The sequence below is a fragment of the Ammodytes marinus genome, assembly GCF_949987685.1.
Source record: "Ammodytes marinus genome assembly, chromosome: 2".
Classification (NCBI taxonomy): domain Eukaryota; kingdom Metazoa; phylum Chordata; class Actinopteri; order Uranoscopiformes; family Ammodytidae; genus Ammodytes; species Ammodytes marinus.
This window is the reverse complement of record NC_137231.1, coordinates 18423000-18444828: the sequence shown is the minus strand read 5'-3', so window position 1 is coordinate 18444828 and position 21829 is coordinate 18423000. Positions and strand designations below refer to the sequence as shown.

The following is a 21829-nucleotide window of genomic DNA, read 5'->3' as shown; positions in this document are numbered from 1 at the left end:
CACGAGTGTGATTTGAACAGGGTCTGCTGCGATGAGGACTGAGCCTCTAGGGGGACACTCTAACCACTACACCATGAGCGCCCCGAAGGACCAATTTTTAAAAGAACTGAAGTGTTTTCCATAGTAAAAGGCATGACACCTGAGCGCCTGATCTTCAAACCTTTTAATTATATCACTGTTTGTTGAAGCTTTTAGCCCCCTTTAGTGTATGTAGGGCTACACTTTTTTAGGTTTCAACGTTTTTCTCAAACATGCACACCAAAGACAAGAGAAATATTTTTTGCACACATTACAATTCCCCGATATAGTTGTTTAAGTCAGCATATACATACCAATCATATGATATCTTTTTTTTTTAAATAACTTTTCCACATTTCTGTCTGTCCAATCAAATAAAACGTCTTTCATTGCACAAGCACCCACTTATGATTTAGCCCTCACTGTCTAATGTCCTGCGACAACTTCCTGTTTCAAAAGCAAACATCAAATCAAGGAATACATGATACTGTACCACTTCATTGGACTGTTCGCTGTTAGATCAGAATGAGAATTTTTGTGGATGGGATTTTTTAATGTGGCTTTATTGCAGATTTCTCCTCCAAGAGTAACACTCCAGCATTTGATTTGTTTTGGCACAGATATACTTTCCATTTTTATATAAAACATGATGATAATTGCATTCATTAAGATTTCATACAAGAGTACATTTAATGCAATATTTTCTTTATAATTATTTTCCGTGGATATGTTTATTATTAGTACCAGTAATATAATTATTATTATTTGTAATATACACCATTTTCTCAGATTTTCTAACTTGGGATTTAAATGGGACAGGCTAAATATACACACTGTTTTTAGAATCTGTGCATTTCTTTCTCCTGACAAGATCTTACACTGTGATTGCATTCATTCCTATTTGTAACTAATACAAAGACATAATTCAAAGTCTGATTCATGGTCCTTTATAAATATTAAGGTCAGCAACCTATGAAGAGTAATTAGCAGAGGGTAACTTGTTATTTCAATGTGAGAAAATGTCTCAGTAAACCAAAATGAAAGCTGGCTACAGTGTGAATGGACCTTCTGCTGCTTGTATTGGTTCAACAGCCATACTTTAAAACACACGAATGAATTTATGTCAAGCTAAATATGTCTTGTAAGAGAACATGCTTCCACACATGCCGTAACCTCTTAGCTGAAAATAGTGAATGTAATATGATATGATATAAGTGGTTTAATTTTTTCTTTATCCAGTTTTCTTTATACTATTTCACAAGTCTAGGACCATATCTATTTAACTAAAATGTTGCTGAATGTCATGAATGGCTTTGTGAAAAATCCAAGTGCCTTTTTTCTTTAATATCTATTTTCTACTAATGATTGTAAAAGCTTCACACAATGTTTTATTTAACAATAAAAAAATATTATTAAGTCCTACAACCTCTTTGTGTTGCCATTATCTTTCCAATTGTATTATTTAAACCATGTTCTTTATTCACTGTGGACTTCTCTCTCTCTCTCTTTTTCTTCATCTTTTATTCTTTCCTATTTGGTTGTCCTCTCTTTTACCCCTTTATTCCTCATGCATCGCCGCATCATCCACCACTCGTTATATCATTCCACCCGCTCTCATGTTACTTCGATATCTTCCTTTTTTTTTTAAATCTCCAATTTCCTATTTACGTTTCTCCTTTCATCTAATTCCCCTTTATTCTACCACATCATCAATCCTGTGCCTGTGTTACGTACCCCCTCTCTCCATTATTCACTTTAAACCTAAGGCTCAGCCAGTCCCAGATGAGCTGGTTTCAAAGCTGCTGGGTAACCAGGCAAACTTTAGCCCTGTGGTTACTGTGGAGCCTCGGCGGCGCAAGTTTCACCGACCCATCGGCCTGCGTATACCTTTGCCCCCGTCCTGGAAGGAGAGCCCCCGAGACTCTGGGGAGGGCGACACCACCAGTCTGCGCCTGCTTTGCTCTGTCATAGGTAATGCATGCCAAGACTCAGAGTTTTCTGGGTGTTTGTGTCGACAAGATGTGGTTTCCTTCCATATCAAAAAATTATTCATGATGCATAATTTGCAGTGGTAATGGATGCCAGTGCCAAAGTCGGAGTCAAAAATGTTTTGTTCTTGTTTGTGTACAAACAATGCCACCATGAAACTTATTTAAAGGTGCTACAAGGAACTTTTACATCTTATGTCTAATTTTTCCTCCGATTATCATAAATGACGTAAACGAGACCATCAGTGCAAAGAATGCTATTATTAAATATTTTTTCCTTTGTCATGGGTACACTCACCCAGGAACAACAACTGGCGTCTTAAAAACACTACCGCTTTTATCCAAAGGGGGTGCAAGAATGAACACAAAGTGAAAGTTCCTCTGAGCACTTTTAAAACCTTTGCTAAAGTTATATCAACCAATGTCCACGCTGTCCTCCTGTCTGATTCCCAGGTGGCACAGCCCCGGCCCAATGGGAAGACATTACCGGCACCACCAAGCTTTGCTATGCTAATGACTGTGCCAGCTTCACAACAAATGTTTCAGCACGGTGAGTTGGAGTTGGCGACACATACAGTTTATCACCATAGGACTAAGTTTATCCGTAAGTCTTTGCAGTCTCAAATAATTCCAGCAAGCATCTTGATTGTGAATACAAAAGACAAAGAATAGACTTACAACTTCGACATACATTGATGTCCAATACTGTGATTACACGTCATTGTTTCCTCCCAGATTCTGGCTGGCAGACTGTCCCCGGACAGCTGAGGCCGTCTCCTTTGCCAACCTGCTCTACAGAGAGCTGTCAGCCGTACCCTACATGGCCAAGTTTGTGGTGTTTGCAAAGATGAACGAGCTGCGCGAGGGCCGCCTGCGCTGCTACTGCATGACCGACGACAAGATGGATAAAACACTGGAACAACACGAAAACTTCACAGAGGTGGCTCGAAGCAGAGATATAGAGGTCAGTCCAAGGGCAAGTGAAGTGTCTCACACTGATGTGGTAGAATTTAAGTTTTGAAGTATTCAAAGCCACAGTCAAACACCTTGGACTCATTACTCAAGAAAGTTCTTGTGTCACGTCTTGCAGGTGATGGAGGGAATGCCGCTTCACCTGGAGTGTTCAGGGAATCTGGTGCCAGTGAGGAAGGCCACCCAGCAGCCTCGCTGCTTCAGCTTCCAGGCCTTCAAAGACAACCGACTTCCTGTCTCTGTTAAGGTATTACCGTTAGGCATTCTAATACAAATCTTTTCTCAATTTTATATTATCTTGTTCCTCAATGTGATTCCGCCAGCTCTATGTCAACTCAACATATGTATGTGTCTTCATTCACCTTGTCATAGGTGAGAGACAGCTGTAAGGAGTCCACTGGATTTCTGTCTTTCCTTCGCAAGTCCACCAAGTATGAGGAAAGCCAACATGTGCTCTGTAACCTCAACATCACCATGCCTCCCTGTATCAAGGTAAAGCTTTCCAAGTTGGGCAACATTAACAAGACGCAGCATTTAGTCGGCGTATTTGATTACAGTAATTTTTCTTTGGGATGTTAGACCTGAGTGTTGTTTGCTTATGACTAGCAGATGATTGGGAGTGAAGACCGGCGACGAACTCTGACCCCGTTGGCTTTAAGGGAAAGATACAGCGCCCTAAATGAACCTGCTATGGGTATGAACCACTCCCTCTACCACTTGAGAATTATGATCTATGACAGTAGCCTATATTATTATAAGACAGTATGATGGCTTTTCCATTTGTTACAACCGTTTCAGTTGTTTTCATCAACAGCAGTATTCCACATACAGAAAGAACGAGTTTAGTAGTGCGGATAATCTCAATATTTAACAGTTAACAGAGACGGTGGTGGTCTGGTTTCTGCAGCATCAATGAGTGCCATGGAGAGGACAGAGCTGAAAATGGCTGTGATAGCAGAACAGCTTGGACTGAGCTGGGCCGGTAAGTGAACAAGAATATACCAAATTAGTTTTTATGTGCCGCAAATCGTCCACATTTAACCATACCCGATCACCCAAAGGTATGACATTGTAACCAGTCAGTAAAACAATTATTTTCTATTTTCCTGTGAAAAGCTGAAGCTGTTTGACTGACATAATATGCTGTCTCTTGTGGATAGAGCTACCATAAAGCATTGAGACTGTCCCCTAAAAAAATATGACTCATGGGTGAATTTTCTATACAGAGTTGGCACGAGAGCTTCAGCTCAGTGTGGATGACATAAACAAGATACGGGTGGAGAATCCCAACTCGCTGCTGGAGCAGAGCTCCGCGCTGCTCAACCTGTGGGCCACCCGCGAGGGCAAGAGGGCCAAGAGTGAGTACATCAGATCTGTCATAGTTGTAACTGTCTAAAGTCCAATTTAAACCAGTGTCTGCATTTTTAATTCAGTCAAAGTTTGATGGTTCTTGTAATGGCATTGCTGTTTGTCCTGGGAACCCCATCCCCTCTTTTTCTTGTTTCTTGTCTGCTTGTGTCCCTCCATCACCCGTCTCCCCTGCAGTGGAGAGCTTGTACGCAGCTCTGAAGAGTATCGACCGCATGGACATAGTCAACATGTTGGAGGGCCAGGCGCCTCAGCCTGTGAGACAAGGCTCCCGGGATTTCACCCGGCGCTGTCACAACGAGAGAGAACACAACATCTCCCCCGGTATGACCAATGGTAAGCTCCCCCTCCCAAATCCCATAATGAAGCCCCTCCCTCATGTCCCATTTTGCCTTGACACTGAGCCACCTTTCCAATAAACATACCTCCCCGATCCCATGTCTTTCACATGTATTCCCCCAGTGATGATGGAAAGCTGCCACACACATTCAAACCTTTGCAGGACTTTACGCCAGCAACATGCAGAGGGACTCAGGACACTCCTACTGTACTACAGCCTCATGTAGTGTCTTTGGTTATACATTTCTCTATGTGGTCATTCAGTGTGATGGAAACTAGGGCAAACTGCATGGAAAGTATGATTTAATGCTGAATCTCCATAGTTTTCAAGATTCCACCAACTGAATAGCCTTTTACTCCACATGGCCTTAATCAAAGTATTGTATCATTATTGTTTGTAATGGGGTCATTATTGTTGTTATTGTGTTTTCTCATTTCAAAGATTTTGATCAGTTAGTATTTATTATATCAAGAGTTTTAATGCCCATTTTCAATCAGGATTAAGAGTTATTTTTAGAGTTATATTTTGTTTATGAAACAACACATTGTCATACATGATCAGTCCACATATATCATACTGTAAGTATAGCCTAGCTTAACTGACCTCCTTACCAATTGTCAGTCCTCAGTCTTTTCCTCCTTTTCCTCATGGGTTTCCTTCACACATGCATACCCTACATCTTATTGACTCCATTTTCACTTCTGGACTGGTGTGCGCTCCCCTCCTTACGTCCAGTGCAGACGATGAGTCAGTCCGACAGGTGACAGGTCCTGTTCTGTGAAAACTGGAGCAATAGTCTGAGATGTAACGATGCATAGAGATACCACCATGAGGGTCAAAGAGGTGAAAAGAGAGACGTTCAGATCACAGCTGCAGTGAATCTGATAAGCGTATATCCGTCTTGTCTGTCTATCTGTCTGGCTACCTGCCTCCCAAAGGCCGTTCCTGCTTTGATGTTCTGCATAAAAACCAAAGTGACGCTTTGAATTCTTGGATATTGTGTCTTCTGCTAATCTCACAATTATCAGTGAGTTTCAAGTGGCCAAGTGAAGGGCCGAACCTGACTTTTTGGGTGTATTAAAACACAAGGAATCAAGGAATAAAATAGCCAGAATATTTTGGAAGTAACCCAATAGATCAATAAAACAGGCAAAAAAAATGAAAATGAATCCATAAATGCTCAAAGAAATTGAAAATAACCATCAGACCACATAGAATAAATGTTTTTATTTCCTTGGGCATTTGATTTATTTTCAAACTTTTTTGATACTTTACTTATTTTTCAACTTGTTTTCCCATTAAAAGGAATAGTTTGACATTGGGGTTATATTCGATTTCATGCCAAAAGTTAGATTAGAAGTTAGATACCACTCTCTGTGGTGTTTGTAAATTAAATATGAAGCCAACCATGCTAGCATCTGGTTAGTTTAGCGTAGCATAAAGACTTGAAACAGATAGATACAAATAGCTTGGCCTGCTCTGTTCCTTTCCAGATAAAGTAGCTTCCTTGAGTCTCTGCTTGTTTCCTGGCAAGGATTAAGTGTGCCCAGCCAGGGAATTGTTGTTTTTACACTTTGGTTTTTGTACGGATGAAACAAACCAAATATAAAGTGTATATATTTAAGCTTTAGAGATAGGCCCACTGGTAGTTGGATCTTTAACCTTTGGCCAAGGAGACAAGCTAACTGTCTTTTTACTAACCTAAGCTAGTCAACTGCTAGTAGCTTCATACTCACAGAAATAATACAGTAGGCTAGGCTATGTGAGTGAGTGGCATCGATGTTCTCATCCAAACTTTGGGAAAACAAGGAAAATAAAAGAATGCCCAATGTGCTGAACTCTTCCTCTAAGTCAGGTTCAGTCCTCCATATGAAAGAAGCCCTTTTTTCTACATTAATGGCGATGTTAGTGTTTTTTGACTTTTAGAAGTTTTGCTGAAAAAGCTGACAGAGTATTCGCTAGAGTAAAATAATCCGACATGCTGCATCTTTCATTCTATCTTCCTCTATCTGTCTCTACCTCCCTTTGTCAAAACAATGTCTGTAGGATTTTAGTTATCAGTTTTCCTTCATAGTCTTAGTGCACCTCTATTGTAGGTAAGCACATTTCTAAGTTGTATTCGAGTTAGAGTTTCAGTTTAGAAGATAAAACAAACACTAGATTGTGATGGAGTAAAAACTCTTATTTTAGACTTCTGTAAGGGGACATTTGATTCTTCTCTGCCTGTGTTTGCATGTGGATCAGTTTGACTCTCTTTAGGGCTAATGTTGGTGCACTGAATGTCCTTTTGGGAGCCCTGTTTTTCATTCCCTGTGAATCTGTCCCTCTCTCTGTGTTTCTCTGGACATGTCATCTGCAGCCTAGCCGTCCTACTCTTCCTCCTTCTCACTCCTCTCCGAACTCTGACCTCATGCCGACCTCATGTTGACCTCTGACCCACATCTTTATCTTTTTTCTCTCTCTTTTTTCGCGACTAGTCGTGCATTTTTTTCTCTTTATTTTTTGTACTCTTGAAAACCCCACCTATTTAAGTGTACGCTCTGTGACCGATACCCCTCACGCAGACTGTGTACTCAGCACCCACTGGGAGGGGGAGGTGACCCCCGCTCTCTCTTGCTGTTTCTGTCTGTGACCATCACCCTATTTTCTAGTCTCTCTCTCTCTCTCTCTCTCTCTCTCTCTCTCTCTCTCTCTCTCGCTGCCCTTCCTTTCTCTTTCCCCCCACTCTGTCCCTCTGTCCCCTGCCCTCCTGTCTGTCTGCATGTGCATGGGGCTGGCTGTCATCGCTCCTCTCCCTCTGTGTTTTTGCATGGAGACACTGGGATGAGGGGTAAGAGAAGCACTGGTTTGTAGGAGATGACGACTCAAACGCTGCATTGGCACCCTGATGCTGCTTGACAGACAGACATGTCTTTGCATGGCATGCATACTGAGATTGACCCTCTGTCTCTGTTCCTCCTCAATGATCTGTCCTATGGGGGGTAAAAAAAAAGGCTACAAACCTTTTTTTTGTGAACTCTGACTTGGGTTTGCTCTGTTCATGTATGAATGTTGTGATTGTTTTGTATGTCACTGATTCTAACTGTGACCATCACACGGGTTATGTTGTGTTGAAGATACGTTTTTAATGTCTTTGTGAGTGTTGTACTGGAGGTCAGTTTGAAATCATTCCTGCCCTTGTTGTAGGTGTGTTTATTGTTATATGTGTGTTTTTAAGTTGTACACTGTGTAAGTGTTTTGTGTCTTCCTTATTCATGTGAGCCCAGTGTTTAAGTGTTTGGGCAAAATTAGTATATTTCCTTTACGTGGGCTTCACTGCTTTTTCTTCTATATTTGTGTCTTTCAAACAGGGGGTCAAGCAATCACAAACATACTGTGTTTTCATATTTTACACTCAACCATTCCACTAATTTCTTTCTTTCACCATCATTGCCTGACTGATAACAGAGAGAGGAGTGACAATTCGTTAACAAGTTTAAAGAAAACGAAAATTATCATGTTGTAATTTGTGTGGTGTCACTTTAAACAGACTCATTAGACAATAATGTCTAATGAGTCTGTTAGATAGTTAACACAACACAGAGACTGTATTTCCAACACACAACTGTTTCCACATGTAATACTTGCGAGAGAAATGTGTGCAAGGGCTTACATCCACAGGCATAATCCGTATTGTGTTTCTCACCTAAATAGCCTTTGTCTTTTCCATCAGATACATGAGAAACATGCTCATTATATTATAATAAAAGTAGGTAGTTTGATTTGAATTTGTTGTAATTATAGTTTAATGATTTTATTAAAGCTGTAATCGCTGCAGATTATATTTCTAAGTGTTATGACATATATAAGCAGCATTTAAAGTGAAGAGTGATTATGGCCCTTGACCATATAGGAACCTAACAAAAGCACATTTCACACTCTTCACCCAGTTTACAAGGAATTATTATTTGAAACTCATAATGAACTCACTGCTTATCATTTTCGGTGTTATGGTAGAACAATAGAAATGTGATCTCATCAGTAAGGTACATCAGAAGACTTCAGAGCTATAGTCAGTGCTGTTTTAACCGCTGATTTTTGTCCATGCTTTTTTTAGCACTTTTAAAATCATGAGACAAAGCACTATACAATAAATATATATCTATGATTACTATTTTTTCTTGAGAGAAAAAGCCAAAAGTAGATCTAGGTCTTTCTGGCCTCTTGGTGTCACAAATATCTCCTGCACCCTCTGCAAAATTCAACCGCAGAGTTGCCAACCATGAATCAAGTTACACCCTGCATAGTTCTCTCATCACTGTACAGTGGATAGTCATACAGTAGTCTCTCTCTCTCGCTCTCTCTCTCTCTCTCTTTCTCTCTCTCTCTCTCTCTCTCTCTCTCTCTCTCTCTCTCTCTCTCTCTCTCTCTCTCTCACTGTGTACACACAAGCTCATGCAAAAGGGGAATCGTCTCCTCTTCCTGCTCGTATCCAGATAATGTATGCCCTTGCACTACATCTCCAATTTCATCCTCTGATTAATATACACTGGTGACAGTCATGGTGCCAGTCACTCTTTGATTTATCCTCAATGCCATTCATCAACCTTTTTACATGTATCATTCATCTAATTTCCATGGTAGCTAGTCATGTTCAGAGAAATTCATTCAGTATGATAAGGTTACTAGATGGATACCAAAATATAATGTGTATAATTGCAAGAGGCAAAAGAGTAAAAGTTCTCTTTCATTCTTTTGTGCAAAATACAGTGAATATCCCAATAAAAACACAATACCTGCTTCATTGCCCGCTATAATGCCATGTCTGCACTTACAAAAAAGAAAATATTTATGTTACAAAGGGGGTTCAAGACAGTTGTAGGAGTGACCTGAGTCCACAGCACATTAACAATGTGCAGTTTTCCTGATTTTATATAATTGCACTTGAAAAACTTATTGAAACATATGTTTGAGGCAGCAACCATGTTACTTTCACAACACAAGGAACATCTACTGTAAATGTGTTTCCATAGATATCAGCAATACTGTAGGCTATGTGTTTGTATAGGTGTGTTGTATTCAATTATAGTAAATATGTTATATGTGTCTTTGGGAGAGCAAGCAGCTGATTGGGGTGAGCTGATGTGTGTTTGTTTGTGCACACCTGTGCGTGAGGAGTGACTGAGATTGCCTGCGTGCATGCTATACAGCCTGAAAACTATATTAACCTGCCTGTTCTTTGAGTGGGTTTGAATGCATGCATATCTGAGCGTGAGTGTTTGTGTGAGATAGTTTGAGACAGAGAGTGAGAGAGTGCGTTTATGGCATGTGTATGTGTGACAAAGTGTGTGTCCCTGCCGGACAGGTGTGTGTCCCAGCCCCAATTTTGGGGCAGAGGCAGTAATTCCTGTCCGTCTCCCTGCAGGTGGCAGCCAGCAGAACAGCATCAGTCACTGCTGGATCCAGACCTCAGTGTCAGTCTCTATAGGTCCATCTGGCTGTGTCTGTTGCTGCTGCCGCTGCTGCTCTCACCGTCAGCACTGGCTGATCGAGCTTGACAAAACCCTATTCTAAATTCTGCCCTTGCTCTCTTGTCCTAAGCTCCTTGCACTTTTATTCCAGCTCCTATTGTCTTGGCCCTTCCCTCTCTCCTACCCCACTCCTCTCCCATTTGTCCCTTCAGCCTCCTCTACTCCTCCCCTAGATGCCCAGCTTCTGGGCAGGGGGCACTTCCCCCCTCCCGGGGTCCCGGTGCTGTGGGGGCGAGCTGGGGGAGCGAGGTGGGGGGCCGGGTGTCAGTGTGCCTCTCTCTGTCTCGCTCCAGGTTATGGGTTCGCGCAGGAAGAGCTCCTCTCACCAGCCTCCATGCAGTACAGCCTGCCCTCCCCGCTGGGCGCTGAGCCTTACTGGCAGGAGGTCTCCAGTCTGGATTGTGCACCCATTGCCACCACAGAAGAAGATACCCTAATGGAGATGTCTGATGTGCAGGTGTGGCCCTCGGGCAACAGCCCCTCCCTGGTGCCCGTGGAGGACTCCTCGCTGGAGTGCAGCAATGCCGACGATTCAGAAGGTCTGCTGGGGTTGCCGTACGGAAGTCTGGGTCGGCCGGCCAGTCAGGCCAGCGCAGCCAGTGGAGGGGGTGGGGTGCTGAGTGGCTCCATTGAGCTACCCGAAGACGATTCAGAGATGGGCGTTGACTCGCTCAGCACTGCCACGCCAGCCTCACTCGGGGGAACCATCGCTGGGATCAATGTAAATGGGCTGAACAATGGTCAGGGGTCACAGGCGGGTTTGGAGGCATCGGCGTTCGCCAGTATGACTGGTGGAGATGGAGCTGGAGGGGGAGGAAGAGGAGGAGGGACGAGCTCAGTGGAAGGGCTTTCTCTTGTTGCAGGACAGCAAAGGGTGTATGCTCGGCTGAGTGAGTCACCTGGTCTGAGCTGTGTTGCAGATCGGAATGGCGACAGGTGAGTGGGACCTCTGACTTCCTCTCAGGTGACAGTGGCAAAGTCACATTATCACCAAACAAAACAATATATCAGTGCTAACATCCCATTAATTCTCATTACATATCAGTGAACTGGAATTTTTGAAAATTTCTTGCAGAGGAATTGACAGCTAATGGGTTATGAATACATTGTTTTACTTTCCTTGGAGTAAGCATGGACAATACCACCTCCTTATTAATCTGTTCTTTCATTCAGGTCAGGTAATGGTGGAAACGGAGGTGGTGGAGGCTCTTTCCTCTCCTACCTGCAGGAACAGTCTGGACCAGGATGGATCCCTGTCACCGACCCTACACAGGCCTGGGTGGGCAGTCAGCCTAAACCCAGGCAGGCCATGGACACCATGATGTCATCAGTATGTAACGCTGTGGATGGAGAGCAGACCCACATGTCTCAGGAGGCCTTGCTTCAGCCTGTGAGGGACATGGGGCACTCGGAGATCTTACGGGGACACTTCAGAGGTACCCAGCCTTTTGAGAAGGGCTTGGGCTTCCCACACAGGGTACCAGAGCTGAGGGCCTGGGACGACGTGCGCCTGAAGGGCCAGGTGAGCATGTTGCTCCTCCTTTGCAAAACGAGACAGATGTTTGCCCTATTTAAAGCCATAGTGCGTAACTTTTTCTATATAAAGAAATGTTGGCGATCACTGAAGGCTGGCCTCATGTAGATGCGCCGACAATGTTGTTGTAATTACTCAGGATTCCTTATGAGGGCAACATCATTTACGCATTATAGCTTCAAGTTATCAGTTATACAGACCACCAAATCAGGGTTAATAAAAAGGCTAAGAGTCTTCAGCCACGCTAGCAGCTCTGTAAGGGTGTACTTAAAGGTGCACTAAGCAGTTTCAGGGAATGATTTGTAGAGCCATTTGCAGAGCCTGCAGTTAGTTTACAAACATATTAACGCTACGTTTCATTCTTAGCATTGAATAATTCTATAATCATAAATCAAAAGAAAAATATTTTGGGGCACCTGTAACCAAACTTAAGACCAGAAAAGATTTGTAAACAAAACTTTGGGCCCGGCTGCTGTAAACAACAACAAAAACAACAACAGTAAAACTAACTTTAAAGGTAGCTTTCTAACTTCAGACAGTGTTCCAGGGATCCAATTTTTATGTTATAAAAGCTTGTTTATTCAGTTATGAAAGATCCCTAAATGTTCACTTCTCTCACAAACCTAAAGTTACATAGTGCACCTTTAACCTAGGCACCGTGTTGCTTTAATCTAAAGCAGCTAAATGCTTGGGCTCCGGTTGTACACTGTTCACAGGGTTGGTTTGATCCCCACCTCCTCTTGTCCACATGTTGTAGTGTCCTTGGGCTGAACCCAAAATTGCCTACGATGGTCAGGCCTGACTCTTTGAAATGTAATTAATTTTGAAGGTATTTAGTCATAAACCTAAGTATAGGACACATTATGGCACTAGTTGAGAAGTTACAGAGTTTTTACAATTCATATTGAGATGGAAATGAATATGTGAACAAAATCTTCTCGCAAACCACTAATGTCAAGCTCATAGACTGTAGGACAAGCTCGTTGATGCTAAAGTCAGACAGCTGGGGCCTGTTTCAGGTAGCTGGTTTTGAGGCAACCCAGAGTTTGTTCGCTCTGAGTTAGTGGAAACTCTGGGTTTCCCGTTTCAGGTAGCAGGTTCAGCGCGACCGAGAGTCAGTTACTGCGGCAACATACGCCGTGGGTCTAACCTGCTGGATAGGTGGTTAGACCACCTACCCTGAGTTTGTTTTCACTTTACGCTGCAGCTCCGACTGAAGAAGGAGTGTCACTGTCACACGCGTCCCTGTACAGTTTGAAGCAAAATCACTCCACAGAAATCTCCATCGGGATGTTTTTATCATTTCCTGATGATTTTACGTTTGACCGATCATTTATCTGATCAGTAGCCTTGTTCTCAGCCCTCGGTCCGTTCATATAGGCGGCCACCTTACACATCGTGACATGCTCTACATTCAGATTAATAAACCTATTTGTATTGTATGCTTTTTAACGTCTGTGCCACTGAACAGATTTATGTCAGGTGGATTCGTGTAACGCTGCGGCTGCACGCGATTGTTACTGTTCACTTGTGCGATCCTAAAGTCACAGACGAGCCCTTTTATATTCATATTATAGCCTAATATGAATATAAAAATTACATAAATAATTATATAATAATTTAAACTGTGATCACTTGAGGAAAATGGATCTGATAATAAATCAATCAGGCTCTTCAATGGAAACTGTCACCTTATGTGTCAGACGTTAATGTCTTTCACTCCCCATTTAAAAGAAGCGACAGTCTGTTTACTGCACAGTGGGCTATTAGGCTACAGCTTCCCAAATACAGCGAATATAAAACACTGTCAGAAATGCTGTGCCGCGCCAGCTTTATTACTTTACTGCTGATATGCGTAACTTTTTAAAATGGACTATGTACTATATATTTTTTCTGAATTGCCGAGGAGATTAGATCAGAGTTATGTGACAATATACCCGTTAATTCTTCTCCATAGGCTACCATAAACTCATTCGTTAATATTTCTAACTCCAGTGGGAGGAGCGGAGAAGTTTTTTTTTCTTTTTTTGAGAAGTGGAGAAGTGGGAGGATCACGCATTTGTTTCTTCTGTTTCCATGGTGAATCATGTTATCAGCGATCCATTGACGATGGCTTTTATGCACACGCTCCACCCAGAGTGAACACGCTCAGAGTTGATTAACCCAACGCTGATCCACTGTTCTGAAACCGAAAACCCAGAGTTGCTTATCAACCCTGCGCTCTGAGTTAACCAACTCAGAGCGTATGATTAAACCCAGAGTATGTAAAACCAGCTACCTGAAACAGGCCCCTGATCACCAAAATCAGTGGGATTTGTCCCCTGGGGAACAGGATGGCTGTATAAAATTGCATGGCAAGGCATCAAATAGCTGTTTGGATATATTAGTCCGGACGAAAGTGGTGGTTTGACCAAAGGTCAGACATTGTCATGCTGTCAAGTCTAAAAACAACAGTGATTTCTACACATGGATTGTAACTACAATGCACAATAGATTCAACCTACCTTCAGGTCAATGCTGAGTGAAAAAGTTGATTGGACAACAATCAGAATTTAGACACATTTTGTTAGTAGTAATAGTTTCAAACCTTATTTTCTACAGGTTACACCTTGAAGTGGAGTTTAAATCAGCAATAAATCACTCATGATAGACCCTGGGAGCACGCAGCACACCAACATTAATACACACACACATACACACACATAAACACACAGAGTCAAGGGCCCAAGATGGGCACGAACAGCATGTCCAGCCAAATATAGAAAGCTTTCTTACTGTCCTACTCATGTTTCATCACCCCTCATTTCCACGTGTTGACATTCTGGCACAACCCCACCACACCATGCTGTTGAGGACAATCTCAGCAGTGAAAGTGTGATAGCAGAAATAGACTTTTGGTTTTTAGGGCTTTGTTGGCTTTCTTTTGTATGTGGTCCATACTTTTAAACAAAGAGCCTGTAGCTTGGCTCGCTTTAACTTTGGTAGCATGTAGATGCAGTGTGTTGCAGAGCTGCAAAATTATGATTCCCTTTCTGAGGAAATGTGCCCTCTGGCATGGTGGGTGAGAGATATTTTGTAGTTTAAGTACGAAAAAGAAAGTCAAGGGGCAGGTTTCTTCTTCTTAGTGTTCTTACCACAGCGTACAGAGCCACACTGGAGTAGCCAGAGGTATTTAAAGCCCACAGATCACATGGTCAGAAAGAGAGAGAGGTGGGAATAGAAGCCTCCCAAGGTTGTTTTTGCTTGGATTTGATGTCATTGAGTGGGTCCTGAGTAACCTGAAAGAGGGAAGGAGAAGGAATAGAGACCTGAAGAAAGGGTCCACTGCCCCGGCTAATGGTGGAAGGATATGAACTGAAAGACAACCAAACAAATTGCGACTGAACTGGTGACAGAAGGTTACTTGCAGAAGGCTGCAGCTGTTGCTGTTTCTCTCCGCTAAGAGAAGTGCTGCATTGGAAGCAGGAGAAACTGAAGACTTAGGGACGCGTTTTTTTGTGTGGCTGGGGATCGAAGCGGGGGGATGTGGGCCCTGGTGACAGAGCTCCTCTTTAGCTTTGTGCTACTGGCATTCCTGGTCATCAGCTGCCAGAATGTCCTCCACATAGCCAGTGGCTCTGTGCGGTCGGTGCTCACCTACATACACAGTCAGCTGGATCGTGAACTTGGCGAGGTGGAGGGAGTGGCTGATGAAGAGGAGAACGTCACCACAAGAGTGATCCGCCGCAGAGTCATACTCAAGGTACAGATAGGGGGACGGATTCACAGGCAGGAAAGCAATTCAGGAACAGGAGAGAGAAGAAGAAAATGCTGATGTTTGTTTGTGATGCAGGATAGGTTTGTGATTGTAAGGTTGAATGATTCAACAGGGTTTTCTGCACTTCAGTGAAGTGGGTGTGGCAAAAGTAGTGAGGCTTAACAGCATACATGAGGAGATATGTATGTATATCATGACAATGAAAAAAACAGATACAAATCAGTCTGATAGTAATAGCTCATCTTCCAATAATTATATTTTGTGAATTGATCATCAAATCACCGCGCAAATGTGTCTAAACGTATCTTCTGCTGTTACGGATGTAAATAAATTGTCTTGGGCTCAACAAGTTGGACTCCAGTTCTATTTAAAAAAAGCATAATGTACTCCTTGGCCTTTTCTCCCTACTGTATCTCAGACTCCGTCAACAGCAACGAAAATGTGGGCTTGTTTTCTCAGGGTTTGAAGTGGCTCTTGGTATCTGACTGGAGGAATTTCTTTGAGCTTATATATAGCTGCGTAGACACTCCGCAAATTATTAGGGGCTGTAACAGCATTGTCATGAGCTTTGTGGACTGTAATTATAAGTGTCACTAGGAAACATCAGTTAACTCCATGGATCCCACATTTGTTGTTCATCTGCTTCTCTGTGTTAGCAATTCGCTCAGGGGGTTATGGCGTTCAGATAATGACGCTGCAGTGCCGGCTATTTTAACAGCCGCTAGATCCATCATTTACTGGGTGGTAATCCTCTTTTGACCGTCCTGAGTTAACTTAACTTTTCGTTAGGAGCTCGTATCTGGTAGCAGTTACACTAACATGTAAGTCTGGCACTTACGAAAAGAAGGAAAAGCAGATTATGGTTTCTTTGAAATAACTTTATGGTGCACTATGCAGTTTCAGGAAAGGGGCATTTGTTTACTTTTTCAGAGCCTGCAGTTAGTTTACAAAACATATTTACTGTACATGTAATTCTTAGGATTGAATAATTCTGTCATCATAAATCAAAACAAAATTATTTTGAGGCACCTGGAACAAAACGTAAGACTAGAATATGTTTGTAAAACTAACTGTGGGCTGTGCTGCCGTAAACAATTACATTGAAACAGTGACTTTTATGGTAGCTTTCTAACTTCAAACAGTGTTCAGTGAATCCAAAATTCCTGTGAGGAAAGTTTGTTTATATAGTTATGAGAATATACCTTAGAACATTTTCACTTCTCTGACACACAGACAAAGTTACATAGTGCACCTTTAAGGGTACAAATTCTTCTCTGTCCACAGGGCGATGAGGCTGAAGATCTTCCCGGGGGGGAGCATGTAAGCGAGGAACAGTTCACAGATGAACATGGAAACATTGTCACAAAAAAGGTCAGCCATTTCAACATGTTTATATACCATATTCTTCCAACCAATTGTTTCCCTGATGTTGGTGTCACAATACTCACTCAGCATCTCTCCACACAATGATTATTTAACTAATAATCATTACAAAGTTCACTGTTCCTCACATTTTTGACATTACACCATGAATATGCAGCATTTCCCCATTGAATGAATAGATTTCATTTTGGTTTTCTTTAAAAAAAAAGACAATTACTTTTTGTCTCCATAACCATTTATATTCACTTCCTTATTCCCACTCTCTGCTTCCATCCGTCACTCTCTCTCCCACCCTCCTGTGTGCGTTTGTGCTAGATTGTGCGTAAGGTTGTGCGCAGAGGGAAGGGTTCAGGTGAGGAGGGGGTTCAGGAGGTGAGCTTGGAGGACGCCAACGAGCTGGAGGTTGATGCTGAGCAGTTCATGAACTACGCCATCCTGGGCCGCGACAGCAGCAAGGTGGGCTTCTGATCCGCCTTGCAACACGCCGAGGCTACCGGTATTAGCTAGGATGTGAAGGGACTGTTACTGCACTTATAGAGCCCAAATGGACTTGTTACAGACAGGCTATGATGAGACAGATTTAAAGTGAACAGTGGAACTGTTCTGAGCTTCAGATAGTTTGAAAGTCTCATCTCGTTGTTTCCCAGCATTCGTAGAGTAGCTGAACCTGCATGAGCCTCAGTATGACAAGGCTGAGAGATCAGTTTATGTGTGTGTGTGTGTGTGTGTGTGTGTGTGTGTGTGTGTGTGTGTGTGTGTGTGTGTGTGTGTGTGTGTGTGTGTGTGTGTGTTCTCATGATCTTCAAAGCAGTAGCCCTATACTAGGTAAGATTACATTTAGCTGGTTCATTGTTTGATTGCGTAAATACTCCAACCAATCTCCAACCAAACATCATTGCCTCGTGTTGATCTTTAGCAGGCAGGGTTCAATCTAATGAGTCCACTTGTGCTGTTGTTGCTTTGGATGATGTGCTCACAGTTTACTCAGGGTTTCATTAGTTCATTCATCACTAAGCACCTTCATCCCCACATTGTTTGTTTCTTGCACATTAATGACCAGATGAAGTGATTGTGGCTCCTTGCAGTGACTATAATTTCCATTCTGTCACCATTCATCATCTCCATGACTGACCCTTCTGTCTTTTTTTCATTAAAGTTTATAGTCCCTCAACTGTGACTGTGTGCTGTATCACTTAAAATTGCGCTACACTCTTTATTATTTATAATATTGTATATTTGTTTTCTTCTTTTTTTTCTTTTGTGCTTTAACACTAAAGACTTGTGTGGTCAAATGCCATCGGAATAGCAAGAACTCAATCCAGAAGTGTGTTTGCAAATATTATTTGACACAGACAGTCCCAAAGACTGTAGATGTTTCTGATGCCCTCTTATCTTCAACTGTCTTTCCAAATGCCACCCATCACTTCTGTCCTTGCTTGACTGTTTATGCATAATTTCTTTCTCCCCCCTTCCCTTCCCCCTCTTTCCTCTCCATGTATTTATGTGTCCATCATTCTCTATTACATCTCCTCCTTGTTTCTTCCTTGTGGCATCATTTCCTCCCATATACTTTCCTCTTCTTCATCATCATTCTCCTCCTGTCATGTTCTTCTACTCTCCCTTACTAACATTCCCTCAACCTCTTGTTCTGCTCCCGTCATCCCTCTCTTCTCAATCCTCGCACCTCGTCTGCCTCAAACCCCTCTCCCCCTCCCTGATGTAGCCCGATACTGTGGATTTGAAGAAGGGTGCTCAGATAGTGAAATGTGCCAGTCTGCGGAGAGTTAAGCAGTGAGGCAGACTGAGTGCTGCGTCCCCGCAGGTACGGGACTGACCCACAGTGCCTCATCTGACCTGTGGGCTAGACCATTTAATCCAGTCTCGCTGGATTAAATGCATCTGAATGTATCTTTAATTCAATACTAATGGTATGTTATGTGTTGCTGGCACAGTAAATTTACACTCAAAACTTCAGTTTGACAAATGGCTCCATTCAAAGGGAAGAAAAAAAGTTATGTAAGTAATTATTGATGCGTTTTTTTTTGCCAGCAAACAACAAAATGATGATAAAGAAGTCAGCAGGAAATAGGGACATTCCATGACAAACATTTTTAAAATCTGAGATAGATTTGATTTTCATATACAGAGTTTCTGTCAGTTATCAAGCAGGTGATAAAGAGAAAGAGGACATGTGCATATTAACCTTCTTAAGTCTTAGTTTTTATAAACTGAATGCTAAAAATGCTGACCACTTCTGGCAAGTGCATTGTTTAATTAAATTCAAATGTATGGAGTCATATTTTTGATTGAAAGCAAACACTTAACCACACGTATTGGGCACAAAATTAATTTGTGTTTGTTTAAATTATTTGAAATTTTCACTAAATGATTATAAACTATCCTCAAAATGTAATTTATCCATGTTTCTGTGTCAAAATGTCCCACTGCACTGTGCACTCAATATAATGCCATACAGATGAACACATTTGATGCAAATAGATCATAATTGTTCTATGAATATATAGGTAGGCTATATGTCAGACTAGTTTTATTTATTTTTTGCATGTTGTCACAAGCTGGAAAAGGGTTGGCACAATGTGCACTCAGCAAAACAAGCAACCAGAGAATCTCTTGTAATGTGGCAGCTCTCAAGGTCAAAGTGTCAAAGCCAGTTGTCCTTTGAATGTCTATCTGGAGCCACTGTGTGTGTGTGTGTGTGTGTGTGTGTGTGTGTGTGTGTGTGTGTGTGTGTGTGTGTGTGTGTGTGTGTGTGTGTGTGTGTGTGTGTGTGTGTGTGTGACTTGCCCTATCTAAATTAAAAGCCACGTTATTCCTGAGATTACTGATATTTCAAACTACTCACCACTGGATGTTCAACCACACTTTTGTCAACCATTTCTGCTTGAACGCTTCTGCAGAATGTAAATGTTTTGAAGAGTGTTGCATTGATTTTAAAAATAGAGCTTTAATTGAAGGGAATTTTCAAGATGGCAGGCCAAGTCTATTTTCGAGAATTCATAACAGTATACATATGTATCTCTGACTAAAAAATACTCACATTTGCATTGACTTACATCAGCATGCATGTCACCTGCTCTGTAGAGGCCTGTTGAGTGTTTGCTGTTGTCGCTTAAAGACAAAGGTAAGAAATGTCTCATCAGCGTGTTTCCCTCTCTCCACAGAGTTCTTCGCAGGATTCAACCCCTTCACCAAAACCATCTTACATGGACACATGACCAGCAGCAGCTGACGGAAGAAGAACATACACAAGAGGGCAGAAGGACAGAAATTAAGTGCGACAGCCACCACAGAATGACAACCACAGCGGCTCTGTCGACTTTCAGCAAGCAACAGAAGTGAAGGACGCGGATTTACTTGTAGTTTTTATTACCTTTTTTTTTTAAAGAAACCGTGGAAAAAAACATCTACTACTAGGCTAGAAGCATGATTTCGTATAAAACAAAAAAACAAACACAAACAAAAAAAAATAGCAACCAAAACGTGCTTCCTGTTATCTGTATCAGCATGAGTGACTGCTGCCGCATGGCCTGTCTTTATCTATGAATACTGAGGGAATACAGGGGAGGGCCAAAGGGTGGGGAGGGATGGGGAGGAGACACTACTGTGTGGGACAGGCATGCAAAATGGGGTATGGTCAATCACTGGTCCGTTTTTCTAAACCAACAGGGGAAAGTTTATCAGTACAAAAAAAGGGAGACTAAAATACTATAAACTATAGGCAACAGGTTTCTCCCCCTCCTCCCTGCCGCACTCTTCCAGCTAAGAGAATCACACAATTAGTTTTCAACCTGTCCCAGTGCTCTCAAAGTCAAGTGAAGCTACAATTATCACCCAAGGATATCGGTGTTGTACATAATATCGTATGCACTAAAAAATGCTCTTCGTGACTGTGTTACGTGTGTTGTTTTATGTTCTAAATTCCCTATGCGATGCCACTGATGCTGCTGTTTCAGGTACATAAGAATTTCCTCCCTGTTTTCTTTGTTTGGTTTGTTCGGTCGGAACCTATATATTATACTATATATCTTGAGATCTTTGTGGGTACAAGAACATACAAATGTTGTGTCGCTCTGCCTGTTGATTTTTGTGTGTCAGGTTGTTTGTTTCTTTGTGCTTCTCGTGTGCTTCCACCGTTTGCTTTTTTTGCCATGTCAAACTGTAGCGGGACGACATACTGCAAGTCATTAACTGTACTGCTGGTTTTTGAGCTTTGGAAGTACAGGTTTCTGCAGGGAGACTGCCTCCCCATCCTTCCCTGAGAGTGTTTCACCTTGCGGAGAGGGTGATGATAAGACAATTGATGAGTGACAGAGAGACGAAAGATCAACCTCTTACATCCCACCCCTTTTGCCTTTTCTGGTCCCCAAGCTGTATTCTTGTGAGGTTTTGTGTTGATCAGATGTCTGTCTGAGCCAAATTCCAAATTCCCTTACAGCCTCTCAGAGTAGATGTAGCAGTCCTGTCCACCTCCAGCAGGGGGCAGGATCCCACCTTCAGCAGTGTCTGATTGACCTCATCCTGCAGTACAAGTTACCACCACACATGAGGTGCACTTTTACACTATCTCACCGCCACCAGATGTCACTTGATGGGTAAAGTAGCTGAAACGCTGGTAACATGTAGCACTGGTTCGACTGGGTAAAAGAGGGAAAAAGAGTCAGCTGGAGACAGGAAGGTTGTGTTGAGGGTCGTGGGCGTGTTGAGCTTTGATGTTTGTCTCCTTGGCAGTTATTTGCAGTGTAGCAAAGAGAGTCAGTCACCAATCACTGTGATGAGAAACTGTAATACTGACCCGCAACTGTGAGCCTGAACCTTCCCTAAAAGCGTGTCCCTTGTTTCACTCCTTTTTTCTTAACTGTACTTCAGAAGAGGCAATAACTGCTTACATAAGGAAAGGCTTGTTTGCGTGGGTGTGTTTGAATGTGTGTTTTGAGAGAG

General features: G+C 42.3%; 1 protein-coding gene across 1 annotated transcript in view; it reads left to right on the top strand.

Annotated features, from left to right (window-relative positions):
- ank1a (ankyrin 1, erythrocytic a) overlaps positions 1 to 20368 on the top strand; it is a gene marked incomplete at its 5' end in the record, with an annotated part of 89608 nt that extends 69240 nt beyond the window's left edge. Inside the window, 16 exon segments of the mRNA XM_080047050.1 lie at positions 1785 to 1989; positions 2460 to 2556; positions 2742 to 2970; positions 3097 to 3225; positions 3351 to 3470; positions 3588 to 3672; positions 3886 to 3960; positions 4205 to 4336; positions 4524 to 4682; positions 10370 to 10389; positions 10391 to 10435; positions 10438 to 11132; positions 11370 to 11718; positions 16772 to 16858; positions 17186 to 17326; positions 20053 to 20368. Of these exon segments, the coding sequence (XP_079903176.1) occupies positions 1785 to 1989; positions 2460 to 2556; positions 2742 to 2970; positions 3097 to 3225; positions 3351 to 3470; positions 3588 to 3672; positions 3886 to 3960; positions 4205 to 4336; positions 4524 to 4682; positions 10370 to 10389; positions 10391 to 10435; positions 10438 to 11132; positions 11370 to 11718; positions 16772 to 16858; positions 17186 to 17326; positions 20053 to 20106 (2622 nt within the window). The 3' untranslated portion in view covers positions 20107 to 20368.
- Between the last annotated feature and the right edge of the window lie 1461 nt (positions 20369 to 21829).